At 38.7% G+C, this 23,316-nt stretch overlaps 2 protein-coding genes across 4 annotated transcripts in view; one reads left to right on the top strand and one right to left on the bottom strand.

Moving 5' to 3' along the window:
* MCPH1 (microcephalin 1) overlaps nucleotides 1-23,316 on the top strand; it is a 206,916-nt gene that overhangs the window by 60,023 nt on the left and 123,577 nt on the right. For all 3 annotated transcript variants that reach the window (XM_072142312.1, XM_072142313.1, XM_072142314.1), the window contains exon 12: nucleotides 9,229-9,306. In XM_072142312.1, the coding sequence (XP_071998413.1) occupies nucleotides 9,229-9,306 (78 nt within the window). The remainder of the gene's footprint in view (nucleotides 1-9,228; nucleotides 9,307-23,316) is intronic.
* The window catches only part of ANGPT2 (angiopoietin 2), a 34,168-nt gene continuing 24,735 nt past the window's right edge, over nucleotides 13,884-23,316 (bottom strand). Inside the window, exons 6-10 of the mRNA XM_072142315.1 lie at nucleotides 22,797-22,927; nucleotides 17,984-18,085; nucleotides 17,163-17,329; nucleotides 15,945-16,075; nucleotides 13,884-14,700 (exon numbers count right to left, since the gene is read on the bottom strand). Coding sequence (XP_071998416.1) covers nucleotides 14,540-14,700; nucleotides 15,945-16,075; nucleotides 17,163-17,329; nucleotides 17,984-18,085; nucleotides 22,797-22,927 — 692 coding nt within the window. The 3' untranslated portion in view covers nucleotides 13,884-14,539. The remainder of the gene's footprint in view (nucleotides 14,701-15,944; nucleotides 16,076-17,162; nucleotides 17,330-17,983; nucleotides 18,086-22,796; nucleotides 22,928-23,316) is intronic.

Here is a 23,316-nt window from a genome sequence, read left to right as displayed (position 1 = left end):
TTGTTTGGCACTTTATATGTATTTTTTATGTATTGGAGGATTTCTGACCACCGCCACAACTTTTGTGTATTTTAAATTTGTTTTTAACCGTATGTCTTTGATGACCGATTAAATAAAGGTGTGTTTTGTTACTTATGAATTGTGTTCGATATGTAATGATTATTTATTAAGTTATTTGGGTATCCTATATACCTCCATTGGTATTGAATATTTTCTGTTGGTAATAGGAGCTTTACATTGAGGATTGGGTTATCTTCTGTTTTGGTATTCATGTGAATGGTGTCCGGAATTCAAAACTAAGTTGTGCAGATTTGGAGAATATTCTGAGCCAAAAACAAAAGATTTTTCCAGCACTTGGTCCTTAGATTAAAAAAATCCATCTCTTTAATGTAATTTTCTTAAAAACACTGTAAAATCCTGCAGGCTTGAATCATATAAGAAAAAACTTTCTTGGTCTATGACTAAAAATTTTTTTAAATAAAAATTTAGGGCAAGTCATGGTCTCTGTGAGTGCTTCTGTTGTAAGGAGCCCATAAAATCCAAACAAGGGAAAATTTTTACCTGAGTTTTGTGGGGTTTTTGACTGTTGACTTTTCCTACAAACTGCTTAAAAAATGTGACTGTGTGCTAAATCACACTCTGTCTATAGAAAATCTATTAGGGGAAATTAGCTCATTAAACTAACAATACAGTCACACTAAGCAAGTCATGCCTTTATTATTTTTGCCCCTAATATAATAGTGGCGAAAAATAATTTTTAAAATTATGCTAATCATTCTGTAAGGACCAACCAACCCATCTGGACTGCCTGCTATTGCCAATGTAACTCTAGTTGGCATTAGCCTGAACAAGATCTGGCATAGACCTAGCATAGATTTCAGCTAAGAGCTGTACCGATATTCCGTAAATATGCCACTGCCCTGCTCCCTGATGCTCCATTCTCTCCTTTCAGAAGTTTTGTGAGGGGCAGAAAATCCTCAAACGTCGCCCCGAAAAATGGAGTATAAGGCATGACAAATCTGCTCTATTGCCTTAATTTTATTGCCCCGTTATGATTTAAGTATGGTTAGGAAATTTACAATTCCCTCCAAATATTGCTTAACCTTTTGCTCACAAAGAGATCGATGCCCTGGTGAACCCTAAAACCTATACCATTCTTGAATCGCTTATGCAACACCTCTGGGATTCATGGGAGTTTACATTTAATGAAACTTTATTGTACTTTAGTGTTATATTTAAGTATAAAAGTTTATTTGACATGGGTAGAGCCTTAGAGGTAGTTAACTATCTTGATGACTTGTCATGGCTGTCTGAAGTAATACTTAATAAGAGTATTTAATGTGATCCCAGTACATTAAAAAAAAAAAAAAAAAAAAGTACTTACCTTTTGCCAGCTGGCTATATACTGGGGGGCTTGTGACCAATATATTTGCTACCCTCAGCTTATGCTTGAGTCTATAGGATTTCCCAGTTTTATGTGGTAAGATTAGGTCCCCCTGCTTATACTCGAGTATATATCGTAAATCTGCTGATTTATCTACATAGGTGTAAGAAGTAAAATATCAGCTTTTCCACTTTCCATGATTTGTCCATTTAGCTAGTGGATACTGTGATGGCATGTTCTTTACAACTAGTACTGCACAATGATGGTTAACATGGGTAAAGTAAACAATAAGCTTTCTGTGTAGAATAATGTTACAGCCATTATAGGATGATTACATGTCATAGTAACCACGAGTGGGCATCACATCATTAATCTCTGACATCAATGTGTTTTCTTTCCTAATGACAGCTGTATTGTTTATTTTGCTTGTGCCACAAATTGACCATCATTGCAGTGCAGCGTTTCACATGCTTTTTAAGGCCAAGCATAAATCAGTGACAATTTGTGCTAATTCATTCTAAAGTATTGAGAATTGTTAGATCTCCCATGACCTGAGAATAAGCAGTCTTCAAGCAAAATGTACTCTGCTTGATTAGATCCTTAACCCCTTTGCGTCTAAGCCATAATATAGCTTCAGGACCAAGCACAATTTTGAAAAATCTGTTATGTGTCACTATTTGCAGTTATAAATTAAGAACATTTTATAATATCCAGGTAAGATTTGAGATTGTTTTTTAGTGACATGTTTTACTTCACGTTAGTGGTATATTTTGGTTGTTATGCTTTGCATTTATTAAAAAGTAAGAAATTTGGTACAAATTTTTAAAAAATGGCGATTTTTTATTTTATTTCTAATAGTTATTCCCATTGTACAGTCTAACCACCCAAATTAGTTACTAATTAACATTTACCATAAATCTACTTTATGTTGGCATCATTTTTTAAATGTTATAGTATTTTATTTGGCCATTAAGTGACTTTCTAATAGAACAGCAATTTTTCAAATTTTACAAAAAATGTAAGATTCAATGATTTTAGAGGTCATTTCATATTGTAAAGGGTTTTACAAGTTATATTTTGTGGAACTCCCCACAAATCATCCCATTTTTAAAACTGCACCACTCAAACTGTTCAGAACAGCCGTTAATAAGTTCGTTAACCCTTTCAGTGTCTCATATGAATTGAAACAAGATGGAGGTTCCATTTGGAATTTCCAAATATTTTACAATTAAGTTAATATTTAGCCCTAAAATACATATGTCCATGCAGGATAAAAGATAAAAAACTCACAGATTTTGTTTGTGCAGTTTCTTTCTACTATGGCAATAATCCCAATGTGGATGTAAACCGCTTTATGAGCCCACAATAGGGTAAAGAGTAGAAGGAGCGCCATTGAGCATTGAGGGCAGGTTAGGCGAAATTGTTTTTCAGGTGCCAGGACACATTTCAAAAGTTCCTGAGGTTTCCAGAAGGGCGAAATCCCCCACAAATGACACATTTTTGAAACTACACCCCTGAAAGAATGTATTTATGGTTATGATCAGCCTTTTGACGCTATGTTTTTTTTACAGTTTTTTGTTGAAATGTAGCGTGAAAAAAAATCTGAGACATTTTTCACCAATTCAGCATTTACCGTATATACTCGTGTATAAGCCGAGTTTTTCAGCACAAAAAATGTGCTGAAAAACCTCCCCTCGGCTTACAAAACAACAAAACACAAAAAAACTTCCATACTCACCCTCCGGAGGCCCGATGGTCCGCGTGGCTCCTGATGTTCAGCGGCTCCTCTTCTGTCTTCCCCGCAGCAGGTCTTCGGTCTCCGGTCTCCTCTGTGTTGTATCAGCCGGCAGACACGCGTCCACGTGATCTGCCGGCTGCCGCACAATATCACGCTACGGTGTCGCCGCTGATGACGTCATCAGCGGCGACACTGCCACGTGATATTGTGCACCAGCCGGCAGATCGCATGGACGCGTGTCTGCCGGCTGATACAACACAGAGAAGACCGGAGACCGAAGACCAGCCACGCGAAACGGAGCATCAGGAAGCCGCCTGTAGGCGAGTATGAAAGGTTTTTTTTTTTTATGTGCTTGGCGAACGGGGCTGGAGGCTGTATACGTAAGGGGGCTGGAGGCTGTATACATAAGGGGGCTGGAGGCTGTATACATAAGGGGGCTGGAGGCTGTATACATAAGGGGGCTGGAGGCTGTATACATAAGGGGGCTGGAGGCTGTATACATAAGGGGGCTGGAGGCTGTATACATAAGGGGGCTGGAGGCTGTATACATAAGGGGGCTGGAGGCTGTATACATAAGGGGGCTGGAGGCTGTATACATAAGGGGGCTGGAGGCTGTATACATAAGGGGGCTGGAGGCTGTATACATAAGGGGGCTGGAGGCTGTATACATAAGGGGGCTGGAGGCTGGATACATAAGGGGGCTGGAGGCTGGATACTTAAGGGGGCTGGCAGGCTGTATACTTAAGGGGGCTGGCAGGCTGTATACTTCAAGGGGGCTGGCTGGCTATGTACTACTGGGGGCTGGAAGGCTATATACTGGGAGGCTGTGACCAATGCATTTTCCACCCTCTGCTTATACTCGAGTCAATAGGTTTTCCCAGTTTTTTGGTGGTAAAATTAGGGGCCTCGGCTTATACTCGGGTCAGCTTATACTCGAGTATATACGGTATAGGACAGATTTGTCAGATGCAGAGCATGAAAGTGAAGCAAATGGGCTTAATTTGTATAGTGCTGTTTCTCCTGAGTTCAGAAATACCCCCAAAGTGGCATAAATATGTCCACTGGACATACAGCAGGGCCTGCAAGTGATAGGACAATGCAAGGCTTTTGAAGCTTTTAGGGCTGTTTGCACATGCAACAGCATAAATGTGGAAAAATATACTCTGACATTTACAAGGTTATTTCTCCTGCTTTCATAAAAAAAACCCTTATATACTGATAGAACGCCATAAGGATTCTGAGCCCTTCATTTACTTGGTATTCATCTAGGGCAGTGATGGCGAACCTTTTGGAGACAGAGTGCCCAAGCTGCAACGAAAACCCATTTATATGTCGCAAAGTGCCAACATGACAATATAAGCAGTAACGTATTGATCCCTGCTGTATCACAGGTTTTAATTGTATTGGTGTCCTGAGTTCACCAATACAATAGAAATATGGGGAAAATTGGATTGTAGCTTCCCTCCAGGGTCCCCTGAAGAGGAAGAATCAGGGGACCTAGAGCAGGAGCTCAAATGACAATCCATCTCTAGCTACCCCTTCCTGCTCCTCCTGTAGTCCTGGCAGCCAAGGATGTTGCTTTAAAATGGCGCTGAGCATGGCGCATCCTGGTCTCTATTGGACCACAGGAAAAAGCCTTGAGTCCTATCTAGCAAACTCTGTGTTTGGGTGAAGGCCAGGGTGCCCACAGAAAGGGCTCCGAGTGCCACCTCTGGCACCCATGCCATAGGTTCGCCACCACCGATATAGGGGTATAATGGGAATTATGCAGGTGGACGAGATTAGGGGTTCAGAGTATTCAAATAAAAAAATTAAAAAAAAAAATGTATAAGTCCAGGGACGTGTGGTAAATGCGGAAGCAGTTTTTAATACAAAGACCAGGGTGGGAGGGACATGTGTCACACTGATATGTTGTGTCTTTGCGTTTGCCATTTTTGAAGCAGACAACACATCTCTTCTGGGGGTGACTTTTATTTTGCGGTGGGGGGCACTACTCCAGGAAAGTGCTGCCCAGGAACAATTCAGCAGACAGCAGTCGCAGAGGTAGAACTTTCTCCTCCCTCTGCCGCATTGTCACCAAAGAGAAGACATTTAATTATCTTCTCCTGGTATTCCAGGTATGATCCCTGGTGACCAGTGCTCCTAAAGATGACATAGGAGTTGTACAATGCCGTTTGGATAAAATATTCTGCCAGCTTTTTGTACCATATTTTACATTTCCGCATGGCATTGTACAGTTTCAGCATCTGGTCAGACATGTCCTCTCCCCCCATAAATTTATTGTAATGCTGAATACATAGTGGTCTTGAGATGGGAGCTGCTGTTCCGCGGACAGGGACAAGGGAGCTGCTGACATCTTGAATGCTAGATAGCATAAACACTTCTTTTTTGTTCCTAAGTTTTAAAAGAGGACCCCATCACTGTGAAGTGCTCTGCTCTCCCCATCCTGCAGGGTTAGGCTTATTATTCTTGGGAAGGTGCCTCTGATTCCTGCGGATCGTCCCACCTGCGAGTGTTTTTTCCTCAGCCAGGCACTGAAACAAGGGCACACTTGTGTACCAATTATCAAGGTACACGTGGTATGTTTTGTCAAACACTGAATGCAGGGTGTCCCAGGCAATCTTCCCAGTTATTGTGAGGGATGGAAGACAATCAGGGGGCTGAATTTGACTGTCCCTTCCCTCATAGATCCGAAATGTGTGAGTGTAGCCTGTTTCGGACATTTTGTAAATCTTTATGCCATTTCTGGCATGTTTGTTAGGCAAATATTGCCTAAACGTTATTCTCCCCTTGAAATGCACCAGGGACTCATCCACAGAAATCTCTCTTTTTGGGGTGTACAGGGAAGAGAATTTTTGGCTTAGAAATTTAATCAGGGGCCGAATCTTATACAGTCGGTCAAAACTGGGGTCATTTGGGGGGGGGGGGGGGCATTGGGAATTGTCAGCAAAATGGAGACATTTTTGGATGGCCTCAAAGCGAGCCCTGTGCATTGTTGATCTGTACAAGGGGGTATGATGTAAGAGATCTTTAGACTAATAGTCCCTTACTGATGTTTTTTTTGTAAGGCTCATATTCAGCACTAATGCCCAACATTTTATAATTTCTTCTCTAGTGGTTGGATACCATCTATATGGTCTGGCATAAAATGAATTGGGAGTAGTGAAATTGCTGGGCATATAAGTTGGTTTGCTCAACAATCAAGTCCAGCAGGTCATCTGTAAAAAATAATTTGAAATGGCCAATTTCAGATAATCCTGCTGTTTGTACTCCTGGAACAGCGGTAAAGTCAAGTACTTGGGGGACATAGGAGGCTATGGGAAACCAGTTACTTTCTGGAGGTGGAGGTAAAACTGGACTTATGGCCCTCCTAACCCTGCGAGGAGGTTCTTCATTATCAGATGAGGAAGAAGAAGAGGACATTGTGTCATTTTGTCTAATGCACTTTATTTGAAACTGTAACAATGTGTAATGTACTTTGCTTGTAAATGTAACAATCTTACAAACTGACAGCTGGAGTGACACTGACTGCTGCTGGTGGACACTGATGAACTGTCACTGTTCAAAACTTTAAGTCTGACAGTGAATAACGCTGTTAGACTCTCGCTGACACTGACAGACACTGACTGACGTGGCCAGACACTGATTTTTTTTTTCTTTTTTAACAAAAAAAGGCACTGAAATCTCCCTGGCGGACGGCCGCTCACTGGCTGTGGCGGCCGCAGGACTGATCAGTGAGACAGACAGTGACTGATGCTGACATTAACGAACACTGACTTTTTTTTTTTTTTTTTTTTTAGTTTTTTTGACAAAAAAAAGAAACTGGGAACTCCCTAATAGTGTGGGAGTTATGGGGGATGATCACAGAGGGGCAGCTGTGATCAAAGGGTTTAAATGGCGGCTTTTGACTGTGAGGGGACAGCAGAAGAACACAGGCTCCGTTCTCTTCACTTCACAACGCTGAATGAGGAGAACTGAGCTTGCAGCCCTCGTCTGCCCTACTCTTGACACGTGATCGCTGTCTGATGGCCGATCTGTACATCAGAGCGATCGGCGGTAAGGGATCGCTGTGATAGGTCCCTTGACGGTTACTAGGATACCGGACCCGGCGGCCGGTGACGATATCGCGAGTCTGTGTCACTCGTGAGAGTGAAACTTTAAAGTTGTGACGTGACTCTACATCTAGGTGCGGGAAAGACCCGCATCCTATGATGTATAGTCACGTCAAGGTGCGCAAAGGGGTTAAAAAAAGGAAAAGAAAAAAACTTGGTGGTTTAAAGGAAACCTACCACTTAAAAGTGGTAGGTTTAGACACATATACATGGCACCAGCTCAGAGTGAGCTGGTGCCAGATCATATTTTTGTTAGGGGAACAAAGCCCCTATCGCCGTTTTATAAGTTATATTAACTTATAACTCGGCGCACCGCACTTGGGCACGGCGCACCATGCGCGTGCCCGTGCGTGCGCCGGATTCTAAAGTGCTGGAGAGCCGGTGACGTCACCGAGCTCTCCGGCACACGCGCGCCTGCGCAACTTAGCACGGCCTGTTTCCCGTGCTAAGTTGCATGGTGCGCCGTGCCCAAGTGCGGTGCGCCGAGTTATAAGTTAATATAACTTATAAAATGGCGATAGGGGCTTTGTTCCCCTAACAAAAATATGATCTGGCACCAGCTCACCCTGAGCTGGTGCCATGTATATGTGTCTAAACCTACCACTTTTAAGTGGTAGGTTTCCTTTAAATATTGGAATTTTTTACTTCCTTTAAGGATGCCATATAAAAAGGCTTTATAATGAATCACTTACAAGTATTTACGGCTATGCGGGCAGTTTCATACAACCGTATTCTGATCAATGTTTTGCCTCAGTATTTTAAAATCAAATTCTGAAAACAAATCCACAAAAAGAGTATAATGGAAAGATTTGTACATTGTGTTTATCATTCATTTTGGTTTTGTTTGGAAACGCAATCCAAGGTCTCCATTGATCACATATTTTGGTAACATTGTGTTTCCAGCACGTTAACTAAACGCAAAGGAAATGCAATTTTAACCAACATACTATCGCAGGAGGAGCCTTTGGATTATGTTTCAAAACGCAACCAGGTGCTCTACAAACATGTCATGACACTTGAAAACTATTCTGCTCTACAAAAGCTCAACCCCACACATGGGGTTTCCTCTTACCCGGTAAATAGTTTTCAGGGGTGAAGTTAATAGAACGGGATGATATTAACCCCTATAGAAATGAAATGGTCCCTAAAATAATTTATGCTAATATTTTCTTAAAAATTTGAGAGAATGCTGTTCGATTTGTGAGTCATAATAAAACAAAAGGACACTTCTATAATGGCGCCAACACAAAGCTGAGATATGGTAAATGTTAGTAACTACATTGAGTAGCAAGACTTTCAGTTTGAAAAAAAGAACATTTTGAAGTCGAAAATAGTTAATTTTTTCAAAATGTTTACCAAATTCACCTTTTTTCATATATAAATTTAAGTTATATCAACCAAAATTTCCAACTAATTTGAAGTCCAAAATGCCACGGAAAAGCGAACTCAAAAACAATTGGGTAAGTTAAAGCCTTCCAAAGTTATAACCGGATAAAGCAACACATGCTGGTTTTGAAAAATAGACCTTGGTTATCTAGGGGCAAATGAGCTTGGTCACTAAGAGGCTGAAGGTGTTTTTGCACAAAACAAGTTAGGCACTATCCACAGGATAGTGCTTAACTTGGTGATTGGTAATGAAATCCCCCACACACATCACGAAGGGTCCAATGGGGTTCAAGGTACCTCTGTCGGACTCCCTGTCGTTCCCCAAGATGACCGGAGCAGATGGCCACACATGTCCATTCTGCTCCATTCATCTCCGTAGAGCTGACAGAGATTGCCCTGTGGATAGGGCCTAACTTGTTTCTTGGGGAAACCCCTTTAAGATGGCAGTCTTGGATCTCAATACACAACAATAATAGGTGCTATTTGAATGACACAAGAAGAGGCATATTTGCAAATGTATTAACTATGAAACTTTTTTTTATTAATGTAAAAAATACCATCATATGTATGTTATACTATCATATTTCTCTTTTTTGTTCATGATAAAGGTGCTTTGGTCTCTAGAGCGTGGACACTGGATTCCAGAGGAACCGTATGAGCTTTCTGATCAGTATCCTGGAGCTCCTGTAAGTAATAAATTTCATTTACCAAGCATGTTCCTCCTCACCTTTGTGAATGCTTCGTATTGGATATCTCATATGATTTAATCATTATTTAAAGATAAGGGGATTTAATTGCACAATTTAATACAGCTTACGTTTGTAAACTGGTCTTTTCGCTTATTGGCAAAAAAACCCTAGATTACTTTCTTGTTAACTATATGATCTGTGAAAAAAAAATCCTCTTCCAGCATCTTAATGTATATTGCTATGTTTTGGGTCACTGTCATGGTCAAGATTTATCCCATTGAAAGGTTTTCTGCTTGTGGACCCACAGTTGTTAAACCTTTAACCGTTGAGCAGACCTGGGCATAGTACGGCCCATGGGCCACTTGTGTCCCTCTAACTCCGGCCGGCCCACCTGAGCTTATTGAAAAACTGAAGCTCCCCTCCCAATCATTAGATAATGATATTCCATTGTAATCATTGTAATATTTTATTTATTTCTGTATAGTAGATCTACTGAATACAGTGTATAGGTATTAGGGAAGAACTACATTTAAGAATATTATTGTGGCCCTCTAAAACCATTCCAATTTCTCATGTGGCCCCATGAGAAAATTACGGTAACTTCCCACCCCTGTTATTGAGCATGCTTTTGGCACTGCATTTTTTTTCACATGTTGCTACATGTGCTATCATGCCTCTTACCTGAGAAACAAAGCACAAAAAGTGTTGAAAACACAAATTAGATGTGGTGTTTTTTGATGCAAATTGACCCTGATTTGAAGGACATTTAGATTGTTAATCTCTTCTAGTGAGTTTTTTTTTGTGTCCACGTACCTTTATTAACAAAGAAAAGAATTCAATGCATATTTAGCCTTTTAATCTTGTTATTTATAGCTCGAAGGAAATTATGAAACAGAGTCTTAATCACTGACTATTTAGGTAGTTATGCAGTTATTAGCTCTGGAACCTCAGCAGGATGTTCATTAAAACCAGAAGAACTCTCCAGCTTCAAAGCTTAATGGCTTGTAAAGGTCAAATACTAGGACCACAAAGTAATCAGGCAGCTTATACCATGGACTCTCATAGTTATGCTATGAATTCTACAAACTATTATTATTTAAGAATCATAGAGGGAATATCACACATCATTTTCAAAGTAAAACTGGCCTAGCTTTGTAATTCAATGAATTCACTCAATAATCTGCTTGTTTTAAACATGAAACAGCATAGTTAAGGTGTAAAACTATGTTATCATTTGTACATTACATTGCCTTGTTATGGTCATCTTTTGTCTGTACTGAAACCTGAGTTGATTATAGGCTTATTCTGTTCACATTACTATGAGTGTCTTAGATCTATAGCAGTGGTGGCGAACCTATGGCACTGGTGCCAGAGATGGCGCTCGGAGACCTCTATGTGGGCACACGGGCTGTCTCCCAGGCACAGAGTTTGCCTGACATGGCACCTGCCTGCAGTCTGAGGCAGTCCAAGTAGTGCCCTGCTATTTTAAAGTGACCCATCCTGTGCTGCTTGGTCCTGTCCGAAGAGTGAGAAGGTGTGGACAGGGTCAGATTGGAGCTCAAAGATTCTGGTAGCAATAAGTTTGTTGCTGCCTAAATTGCCGTGTTGGCACTTTGGGAAAAGCTAGTGTGTTTTGGGTCTCAATTTGGGCACTCGATCTCTAAAAGGTTCGCCATCACTGATCTATAGGAACAGGGACAAACGTTATTTTGGTACGTCAATAATTAATACAAATCATTTACAGAAGACTTCATGATATTAAGAAATTAAAGGGGTATTCCCACGAAGACAAGTTTCTTAAATGTACTCAGGATAACAAAATAAAACTTTTTCACTGTTTTCACTGTTATTAACAAGAAAACAGCATTTCACAGATACAAGTCCAAACTTTCTCTATCAGTCCTGCTGTACACAATTTCAGTTGCCCCTAGACACGACCCTGTAACTTCTGACTTAGGGTGGAGTGGCCGCCATCTTAGATTTGTGTGTGACAGCCATGCTGCTGAGTTTCTGTGTCTTTCTGTTTGAGCCTGTAGATTCCTGGCAGTCCTAGCATGGAGCTCACACTGATACACAGACACTCGCTCACTTCCTGCCAGCAAACACATCGTGAGAAGAGAGAAGCTACAAACTACAAGGAGATAAGTGTTTCGGGGGAAGTGGGAGGCAGGCACATATCTGTGAGATGTAGCAGAGCTGACTATGTAAACGTCTGTCAGCCTCTGTCTGCAATGCCTCTGTAATAGGCATCTCATGCATCTGATCTCTGATTTGTCTCACCTCTCTTTCTATGTGTCAGTGTGTTAGTACAATTCCGGATGAAAGTTTATATACATCTGTACCCTGATAATCTAACCACATTGTCACCCCACAGAACTAGATGGAGCATAATGTGTCTGCTTAGAGACCTTTTGCACTGAGCAGCCTAGGGAGTCTTGGGAGCTAAAACAGCAATAAAACTGAGTAGCGTTGTAGAGTAAGGGGTTAAATTTATCTTTATTGTGTTAACATCACTAGGGGATTTAAAAGTGAGAATGTTCTTTCATGGAAAAACCCCTTTAATGTCATTGAATGCTACTCAGTGCTATAGTATGTACAAAAACATGGGGGGTAGATTTAGGGGTGGGGTGTGCTTCTTATAGCACCTGGGTGCTTTTCCCTGTGCGTTCTTTCTACAGGAAAGATAAATCACTTTTGAAAGAGGCACCATGGCTCTGGGCATCATGAAAAGAAGATATTTTTGCCTGGATATAATTTGCTAAACATACAGTATGTAATACATATTTATGTGTGCTGTTAAACTCAAGAGACCACACAAATCTGGAGAATGACATCAACACAAAAAGGCAATATAAATTATCACATAATTTATGAAAACATGGGAAATATTTATTGAAGACAAAGGACTTACATTCAGTATTTATATCAAAATAGAAAATTTATGCATATAACATGAAAAAATAGATCTTGCTCAGACCAAATAATTTAGAGAAATTTGCCTTGATATGCATTTAGTTATAATGCAAATTACTTAAAAAGGTTGTCCACTTTCAGCAATTAAATGATATGGTTTGTGCAAGGAATAGTTTTACTTTTTTTTTCCAATTTACTTTCTGCATCAATTGTTCACAGCTTTCTAGATCTCTGTTTTCTGTTATCATAAAGGAAGCTTCTATGTTTACTTCCAGTGGATAGAAATTTGTCCATGGTCATGCGATGTCACACAGGTGTGCGTCTCTTTAGAACACACAGCTCTGTGATAAAAATGAGGCCTGCACCTTTGTGACATCACATGACCTTGGACAGATTTCTATCCACTGGAAGTAAACGTAGAAGCTTTATATTGCAGGACAGCAAGCAGAGATCTAGAAAACCGTGAGGAATGGATACAGAAAGTAAATTGGAAAATTGTGCAATATTTCCTTATACAAGCAATGTCAATTATTTGCCGAAAGTGGACAACCCCATGAAATGATGAAAAAAAAAATCATTCCCATAGCAGGTAAAAAGGCGTTCATAGAATTAAAAAAAAAAGGGTTTTATTAGTGGGGTTTTTGGTAATTTAGAGAAAACCCCCCACTTTGGTCCATAGTTTTTCTCTTCTGTTGCTTCTCATCTCTATTTACTGCAGTAAGGATGAGCTGCAATGCCAGGCCCAGCCTATAGACAATGTACAGCAATGATACACATTTTCAACTAGGTTATTATAAAGTTCACTTCAGCACCACGATTGGGTTGGCTATTCTTTTTTTGCACTGCTAATTTTGTGATAAATAGTTTGAGAGCAGTGTTTTCTTTTTTCCTTCTTCATAGTCACATTACACATTTATAAAATATGTACAAATTAATAGACTAGTAAAAATGGTTACATGTGGACTTGAATATACAGTGCTTCCTGAAGTTATAATGCTCAGACAGAATCAATTTATAATACAAGATGGAAGAGGGGTAACTTTAGACCATAACACTATGAAAAACTAGAAATTGGATCTGAAGCCCCTAAAATGTCAACCCAAAATATTGCAAAATTGAGATGAAAAAGAATTAAGCTCATAAGTAATACAGAGGAAAACAAGTGTTTTTCATTTAAAATGACAAAGCAGTTGGAAGTGATTTGCTATATTGAGAATATCTTGCTGCTATAGCACACTGATATCTAAAGCAGAAGCTGATCTTGGCACAAGCACAACAATGTAGAACGTGTAGTTGTGTACTGTACTGTAGAGGGGCGCTACTATTATTTCAATGATGTAGTGATTTTACCAGTCTCCTGTTCATAATGGTGAGTTAAAATGTGCCAAAGATTGCCAGTGCATTGGGTGTTGAATGTGGTTTCAAATTATAATGGCCCAAAAATCTATTGGACGTTAAATTACTAATATTGTAACCCGAAAACTAATTTTAGTGTTACACTGACTGCAGTAGAGTCTTGTTTTGTGGACTTGACATCCCCATCCATCACAAGCAACTATAGCAATCTGCAAACATAGTTATCCATTCTTTCAGAAATTATACTTGTATATTAATTTATTGTCTATTACATATCGACACATCTGTTATGGTAGTAACCTATATTTACCGGTACATGAATGCGTGCAAGAGTTTTATTGTGTTTTTGTTTGCTTTTTTTTTTTTCTTTGCGTAGACATGGTCACATGAACTATTAATTCTTGTTGAGAAGTTGAGATTCATTGGCAGTTTGAATCGTACCTCCATTACATGGCCTCTGCATGGTTTTTGCCATGTATTTTCTAAGTAATGGGATTCTAAAATAAAAATATGTAAACAGGTCATAAAATATAATCTGGCCTTCTCTTATTTATAAGTGTAAAAAAAAATTATCAAAATCTGTATACAGTTAATTTACAGTCATATGTACACCTCATGATACAAAACATAATACAAAGTGGTTTGCAGGTAGGCTGCCATGAAGACTGCAAGTATGTGTCTGCAGAGAGGCACAAAATAGGGGTTCTGTATACTTCACAGTTCCAGTTATTTACATCTAAATAAATGTAACACACAGCAGAAAGTTTTTTGAAGGCTGTGAAAAAGCTGCCTTGAAATCTTATGGATATGTGTTTGAATAGATCATTCTTCCCTTTATTTAAGTAGTCCGCTTTCCAGAGTTTTGCTTCTTAATTTCAACATGGCGACGGGGTATGACTTTTAATAAATGTTCTAGAAATTGTTTTCATAGCAGAATAAGTGCTATTAATTTTGTGTTTATTTAAAAGTCAACTGGTCGAATCATCATTGTGGTAGCTTTCAAAGAATATCCTGATCCTTTCCAGTAGTACCATTTGATTCCATTAAATTTGTTTGTATTCTGCCCCAACGAGTAATACATCCCATTCAAGTTAGAAGGGCCGCAGGCATCAAACCACCATCCTGCAAGAAAGGACATCAAATATTTATCAGTTTTACATTAGATTTCAAAGGGATTTTAATGGGAGTATAAGTTTTGGGGGGGGGGCAGTATAATAGTTAATTTACCAATATATATTTATTAATAATAGTGAAGCCTCCTGTCTTTTACCTCATCAGCCAGACATTCCTTTCCATAAAATGGCTGCAGCTGTAGGGTCTTGTGATCTCATCTGTCCAAGAGCAATCGCCATGCCAGGAACTTATGATAGTATTCATGAAGTACCGTAATCAAGATCAAGGTTCTGGCAGGACAATTGTTCATGGACAGATAGAGATCACATCACCCCCCCCCCCCCCCGGTCTGTATGGACAGGAATGTCTACATAGGAATTTTTACATATCAAGAAAGTGGTGCAGAACTTTTACTAGACAATAAATTACCTAATATCCTGCCCACAAACTTACACACACGTTAAAAAACATGAGTTAAAGTTGCCAACCCCTTTAATGTAGTAAATAAAGATAAGTGGACCGGAATGGCCACCTGACCTGGACATATTGTCGCATTGGTGTCCATACAGTCAGTTAAAATGACGCCTCTATAAACTACCAATGGCTGTGTTTTTCCACGATAAAGTCAGGTCATACATTCTCACAAACGTATGTCCACCAGACCATAGGCGAGTGGAAATGTGTCCGGCACCATAGAGAGGAGGAGGGTTGACCCCCTCCACTCTCCAAATAGAGACACGGTGCCGTAACAATGGGAAGGATAGGAAATGTCCTATATTTTCCCACATGTGCTGCACCATATGGCTCCATGGGCCATTTGTCTACCTATGGGGGATGTATATACGTCCCCCAACGGTCAAGTAAATGCAGCGTTACTGTTGAAATCTGATTCATGTAAAAGGATTTAACAAAAATTATTCTTGAGCCCGTGGCCAGTAATTACTGAGACAAAGCTGTGGTTAAGTGCACGTCACCCAAATGTCTCAACAAACACCACGTAAAAACAGTTTGGGGGGGGGGGGGGAGGAGAGAAACGGGACAAACTCAATGATAAATCCACGCCCTTCAGAATCCAAACAGGGACCAAAGTTGTCTTTTAACTCTCTGCCTAAAAGAATGATTCAGATTTTACCATTTAGAGGCACAGACAGAATTATGCTAAAAACATTTAAGTCCCCACAAATTCCAAATAAATAGCATCTAGCAAATGCCAGTAAAAATAGGAAGACCATAAAATTGAAAACCGTTCCTACCTCCTGTCGCCATTTGAGAGCACTTGCAAATACATTTGTCATTGTCTGCATCCTTTGTGCTAAACTCATTTCCTGGTTGGCTTATACTGTTTATTTTGCCCGCTGTCCCAGTATATCCTTTGAGGTGAATCCTGTGGTAATTGAAAATGGAAAGAAAATTTGAGATGGAAGCAAAGTATTTTGCTAGTTCACATTATTGGAAAAATCTGTCACCGTGTATAAAGGAAAGCTTTCCCGTTCTGGCCTCATACTGAATCTGTTGGTTTCTGTCGTCTCGTTCTTCAACAATTTTATTGAATTCTTTGTTGCAATTCTATTAGTATGGATAGTAAGATTTCTCATTCTGTTATACAAATATGATTATTATTCTGGCAGGGTTTATACCTTAACTTCCTGACATTTCCTAGTTACACTACACTCTCCTAGATTGTCGAAAGTATTGTTCTATTCAGTGTAAACTTGTCTGTGAACAGGGGGCTCATGAATGCAGAAGCATGCCAATCCTTAGAAACATAAAGTGATGAAACTATTTATAGATTCTATATCCATGATGTATTTGCTTATATTTCAAGAGGAAATGCCGTCTTAGCAACTTAATCTATGGCATTTACTTGCAAGCTGTGCTGTTGGCTGAGTGTAATGACCCATTGGTGTCCTTTGCTCTGAGCAGCTTTTCTGTGTCTGGCGTTAAAAAAATATAATAATAAGTTATTGCTATCGCCAAATGAAAAATAATATTTAGTTTGGATAGAAGACTGAGTGATATGAATATTGATAAAGAATACTAATCTTTCTCTATCTTTTTGCTATTTGCTCTGACTGCAGCACATTTCTAAGATGTTCAATGTGGCTATTGAGTCGGTATTGTTTTTTATGAGGGCCAAATAAATGGTGTTAAATATAAATATAAATAAGTGACTGCACTATGCTAGTAATGTAGGTGTAGATTATGTAGCGCACCATGCAGGTTTATATTAGGGCAGCATCAGTGGCATGCAGAGGCTTTTGGGGCCTTTCCTATATGAGAAGGCTTGTACTATCAACAATACGTTATCATGGGGGGCTGGCACACATTTTGCACTGGGGCCCGGCAGCTTCAAGTTAGGCCACTGGGCCTCAGTCTCATGGTATGTGTAACCTTTTGTAAGTGTAAATCTTCGTTGCAGCATAACTGAGGTATTTGCATCTATGGTTTTGTTATGAACTGAAGAAACTCACCTGTATTTCTGCGCCTCAGTGCCTAAATAAAACTGGTCATAGAGTGAATAGGCTTCATTTCCTTCCCAGTCTTTAAGCTGAATTTTGAGAATATAGCGTTGTAGATTTGTCAGTTGGGAGACCAGCTCATTGCCCAGCCAGTATTCTCCAGAAGGGTCACCAAATCCCTAGAAAATGTTTGGAGAATTTGGAAATTAATATTTTTTGTAGGAGTAAATGTTTTTGCATAAATAATAATATTGTAGCTGGTATTGCTTCATATAGTTTGCTTTATTACACATATATAATGTACATTTACCGAAAGGCTACACCGTAAGTCTACTTTAAAACTGTGGATTTTGACACTGAAAAATCCATAATAAAATCCACCTGGAATCATCCAAGCATTTATTCAAATCAAATTTATTCAAATACTTTTGCAAGTCGCAAAAAAGTAACATTTCTGATTCCAAGCAGAAACACCTATCAATGAATGCCGTTGAGAACCATCCACCATGTGAACATACCAGAAAGAAACACAAAGCTAAATAGAAGACACTGTTTCACACTGTTTGTGAATCCGCAAGATTTACTACATACTCCTCAAATAAACAGACTTTTTGAAATCTTGTAGAAAACAAGAATGGGGTGGGGCTTATCAAATAGACCAGAGCATAACGGTATTGGTTATTGGAGAAAACATTGGGACAGGAGGATTGCTAAACTCCAGAATGAAATATTGACTTTCTTTTATATATGTATCACTTTAGTCATTGAGGGTTTTTAGGAGGGGAGTTTTTTGTGTGATATTCAATGTGGACAAAATTTATCCTTTCCTGTACCTTTTTATACTCCTTCCATGTTCTGTGGAAATCCACGCTGCCGTCAAAGCGTTTTTGAATTATAGTCCAACCGCCACCTCCATTTTTCATGTCACAATATGTCTGTAATAAGAGGTTATACAATTCGTTACAAAACTCTTGTGAATTGTCAAGTACAATCTTTAAAAAAAAAAAAAGTTTTTTGTTTTTCTTTTTTTTTTTAATGAGTAATATAAACTACAGAAAAATCCGTCCAAAACAAATGGGCAATTAAATAGGTCAACTAATAGATGAGCTAAGCACAATTAGATAGTCTTAGACTATGCCGGATGTATCACCTAGTATCAGACACGCTGATAAATATAGTGCAGCAGAAGTGGTCTAATGTAATAAAAATAAATATATATAGCACTAACAGATTCCGCAGCACTGCACAGAGATTGCCAAATCAGTCCCTGTTCCCATCAAGGTTGAGTCACTGATAAATCTACCCCCATTGCTTGTGAATGTCAGAAGAAGTGGACATTCTGACCAAATCATTGGTTATTATTAATAAATAATCTTTATATAGCGCCATTATATTCTGCAGCGCTTTACAAATCATAGGGACATATAATATTATAATACAGGCAGTCCCCGGGTTACATACAAGATAAGGTCTGTAGGTTTGTTCTTAAGTTGAATTTGTATGTAAGTCGGAACTGTATATTTTATCGTTGTAATCCCAGACAGAACTTTTTTGGTCTCTGTGACAATTGGATTTTAAAAATGTTGGATTATCATAAGAATCAGGATTAACAATAAAGCTTCATTACAGACACCTCTGATAACTGTTACAGCTGATTATTGTAGCCTAGGACTAGAGCACAAAAAATTACTAATATCCAGAGGTCAGTTTTTAACTAGGGGTCGTATGTAAGTCGAGTGTTCTTAAGTAGGGGACCGCCTTATTACATTACAAAGTGCAAACAGTCATATGGAACAATATGAGTGAGGGCCCTGCTCACAAAAGCTTACAGACTATGAGGATGAAACTATTCAAACATTTCTGAGCTTTCAATTAACTAAAAAAGCTATATGTTTAGCCTGATTATTCCCAGAAAAACATTTCCTTTAAATTCCATTACTGGAATTTATTTTTATAAACTAAGTAACTGTTTTATGTAAAAAAATTGTACATTCTTTTCATGGCCCCATATATATAGAATTCCTACCTCCTCTGACACATGGCTTCACATTTCATAAGGCATGTAAGTTAGGAAGCCATCTAAGCTAGTTAGGAAAAAACAAGGTGGAATTCTGGAAACAAAATAAGGCACTTGTCTGGGATCATCTCATGGATACAATCTCTAAACTGCATAAACAATGGAAAATGAAAACAGGATCTCCGTTTCAAAGTTTCACTATATGAGCTTGGTCCAACACACAATGACATAGGATGCTGATAAAACATATTTCGATTCCGAAAAAATATGATGTGATGTTATACTTTAACCATGCAAATAACATGTTGACAATAGTGTTTTTTGTATTTTATTTTTGGCAACTATAAATAGCATTTTTAAATATAATATCTTGATAGAATGAGAATAGAATGTTTTTGGGAGATAAATCTAAAAATGTTTGCTGTTATCCATCGTACAAGCAGGTGAATGTTTTTTGGTTTTTTTTTGGATGATGTGAAATGTATAGTTTTTAAAGGCAAATCATGATCAGCAAGTTATTTAGCTTTAAATAAGATATCAGTCTGTCATGTGACAAAATAGCTCCAGCCTTTGCATATCTTGAGCAGGTTATCAACTGATTAAAGGGTTTGTCCCAGGTTTTCAGGCTTAAGGGAAACCTGTCACATCAAACATTGATACTAAACCTTGCACAATACCTTGAAGACTGGTGTAAAGGCATTACAATTACAGCCGGTTTCTGTACGTTTCCAATGTTCTCTTAAGAGTTTACTAAAACCGTCACACCGCACCACTCCTCTGCCCTACCCCTTAACCTGCGCCACTGCCAACCGGTTTGTAATGACAAAATGCGTAGAAGGAGGAAGCTAGGGACTGCCTTGCCTTCTACCCCACGTTATTGCCCGCATGCTCGTAATGTCAGTGCAAGCACAGTGCATGAAAGGAGGAAACCCGGGAGTGCACTGCCCTCTACGCCACTTCACTTTCCACATGTTCATAATGCCTGCGCATGCACAGTGCATCTGTGTGAAATCCCCATATACCACCATACTGTAGTAGGATCAATCAGACAATCTAAGGTTCAAGGGGTTTTTTTTTCTATAGGAGGTTTTAATTTTTGTAAATGTATGAAAATAAATTACCTATACAAATTTGGTATCCCTGAGATGGTACTGACCCAAAGGATAAAGGAGACGTATTATTTGGGGCACAGTGAATGCCATTAAAATCCAAGGCTGCAAGAAAATGGCGTAAATGCATTTTTTTTACATGGAAAAATAAAAGTTATAGATTTTTGAAGGTTGGCAGTGAAAAATTAAACCGCAAAAACTAAAAGGGACCTCTGCATTAAGGTGTTAAAAACCAGCACTGTTCGGAATTAAATTTTACTGACAAGAATAGTTTTAGCACAGCTGGAGGGAGCCTTTGACAGCAATTCCAACGATACCAATATCATTCTTTTGGCTTTTTCCTATCCTGATATAAAGCCTGGAATCTATAATTCTTTCATCCTATAAATCATATTCAGCTATTCCTGAAGTGGGTGGGCACTTCTTAATTGTGACATCAGCTAAGAGCATTCATATGAATCAGGACAGCATGTTTGTAATTGGCCAGCCTGAAGCATGTTTTAGTCATTCAAGGTCCTCTTTTCTTGCACTACTCTACTACTGCTCCTCCTCTTCTATATGGTTTCCCACCATTATCAGAAAGCATGGCAAATGGAGAGCAGCCAGGGGGCAAGGTAAAGCCTCTGGTAGCAGCTAAACACTTGCAGACAGCTAATTAGAGTAAATTAGAGAATTTACTTTTATTATTTTTACTTAGTGGAAAAGATTTTATACGTTACAGTTGTGCTTTAAGACAAATAAAACAAAGCTGTTCCTAACATAAATTATTGTAAATTTGGTAATACATTATTTTATAATAGGTGTGTCCATTGGGGTAAACTTGTATAAAACATCACACAATAGATTTCTGACTTTACACCAGAAAAGTGTCATAATGTTCATGGCAAATTCCCTCAATGATTTTATTTATGTGACTAATCACTGATACTATAAATTAGTAATGCTATATAGAAAGATTTAGCAAACTTTGTCAAGTTCAAGTACTGAAGAAAACAATGAATACATTAGTCAGCGGTTTTCACTAAATAGCATAGGTGTTAAAGGACTTAAGGCTGATCAAAATAGTTGCTCCCAAGGGAGAAAGTAAGATTGCTCCAGGGTCATTAAAAGCTATTTGATTTTTTTTTTGTTAATTACTAATAGGAAACAGGCCCTTTCTTTTACTTTTAGGTGAAAATGTTATAATGCGTCTGGACTCCAGACTCCTATAAGTTTAGGGAAAGTAGACAGTTCTTTTTTAATACATTTGTTTATGGTGGTGCCATCCACTATTGACCAGTCACATGGAAGCTGTCATTACTGGTTGCAAAGCTTTAACCCTTTATGGGAGTTACTTTTACTTGATATATGAAAGAACTGTTTAGAGGCTCATTTATCTTTGAGGACTGAGCATGTTGTAGTGCAGCATGCTTGATCCTTTGTTACTCCTGCTGACAAGCCACTGCCATAACTGCCTGGAAAATTAAAGCTTTCCTTCTGTGTTATGTAGAATGTGAAAATAACAATCTTTATACAGCACCATTATATTCCGTAGTGCATTACAAATCAAAGGGGACATATACAAATAAGATATTACATTATAGTGTACAAACAGTCATATGGAACAATAGGAGTGAGGGCTCTGGTGGCAAGAGCTTACAGTTTAATGTCTGTTTCACTGACTGACTACTAGTGTGTGAGAAGATCGGCCTGTGTAGTGTCAGCTTATGAAACTTTCCACTGACCAACCAAATTAGGCGACAACAATTGCAAACCCTCAAGACCACCCAGGTCTCCCCATCAGGCATGGTACAAGAAAACAACTGAACAGAACACAAATCCACACACAAATAGACACACAAGGCCATGGCTGAAACAACTTCATCAGAATTTAGGTAGCCTTTTTAATATTCAGTTTTATGTGCCAGGGTGTAATCTGGAGGGTTCTCTCAATTCGGTTCACAATGAAGCAGGATGCCGACTCCGATACCACTGCAACTTTATACAGCTGGAGACACACAATTTGTGGCTTGTGCCAGATCACTTATCCCCCTTATGCAGAAGCCATGCCCCTTTTCAGAAGGCCACAACCTTTTGTCGGACAAGTCATAAAAGGAAAAAAAGTAGTCTAAAACCCTTCATAAATGTGTCGGAGAGAGGTTTATTGCCACAAATTATGTCAGAAGTCTGGCCAAAGTGGCTTCATTAAGCCACCCCCATTGGTTCTGAACTCCTAACACTTAGTCAGTGAATTCATGTACTTTTTCTAGCATCTTTAGAAAAACAAAACCAGCCGCTTAAATAGAGGCACTATGGTAATTCAGAAAAAGTTGTGTTTTTATGCTTTATTATTTTTAGCTTCTCTTTCTTTATCACAACAGAAGAACATTTGATTAATTTAATACTTTCTTAAACTTTGTTATGATCATCTCATATTTTTATTGTAAAGAACCATTGTTTATTTCCATGTACAGTGTTGGTTGGCAGAAAATTAAATCTTTGATTTCACAATTTTAATATTCATTTCTAGAATCTGCTTACCTTGACCTGTTCTGTGGTATTTGGAATTGTCAATGTGTAGATGCCACTTGATGTCAGTCCTGATTTATAGGCTTCAGCACAGTCTTTGAAGGTTATTTGTTCTTCTTTGGCAACAAATGATGTCCTTGGCTCTAAAATGAAATTGAAATATAAGCTCATGTAGGTCATCAACAGAATAAGCACTCTAAAATATCAACTACACGCCTTGTAGCTCGTGCTTTGAGTTTTTCAATAAAGCCTATTTTGAAATTTTAGTAAGTATGGAAAAGGTAAGTACAAAACTATAATTGTAACCTGCCCCATGTAAGTGAATGTCCTCAGTTCAGAAACTGAATTTTTATATAGAAAGTTAACTATTTGCATTTACTAATTTGTGCACGTTGCTGGTAAGAGAAGTTGCAGGTCTTCATAAGCAGGAAATAAATAGTTTTATGATTGATATATTGTTGCCACCGCAGTTCTATGAAATTGTTTAATGCTATTATTCTTTATTCTATTATTTTCCTCCTTTAAATAAATA

This window comes from Engystomops pustulosus, chromosome 3, assembly GCF_040894005.1.
Source record: "Engystomops pustulosus chromosome 3, aEngPut4.maternal, whole genome shotgun sequence".
Lineage (NCBI taxonomy): Eukaryota > Metazoa > Chordata > Amphibia > Anura > Leptodactylidae > Engystomops > Engystomops pustulosus.
The sequence above is the reverse complement of the archived record's forward strand: the minus strand, read 5'-3'. Positions and strand labels throughout refer to the sequence as shown.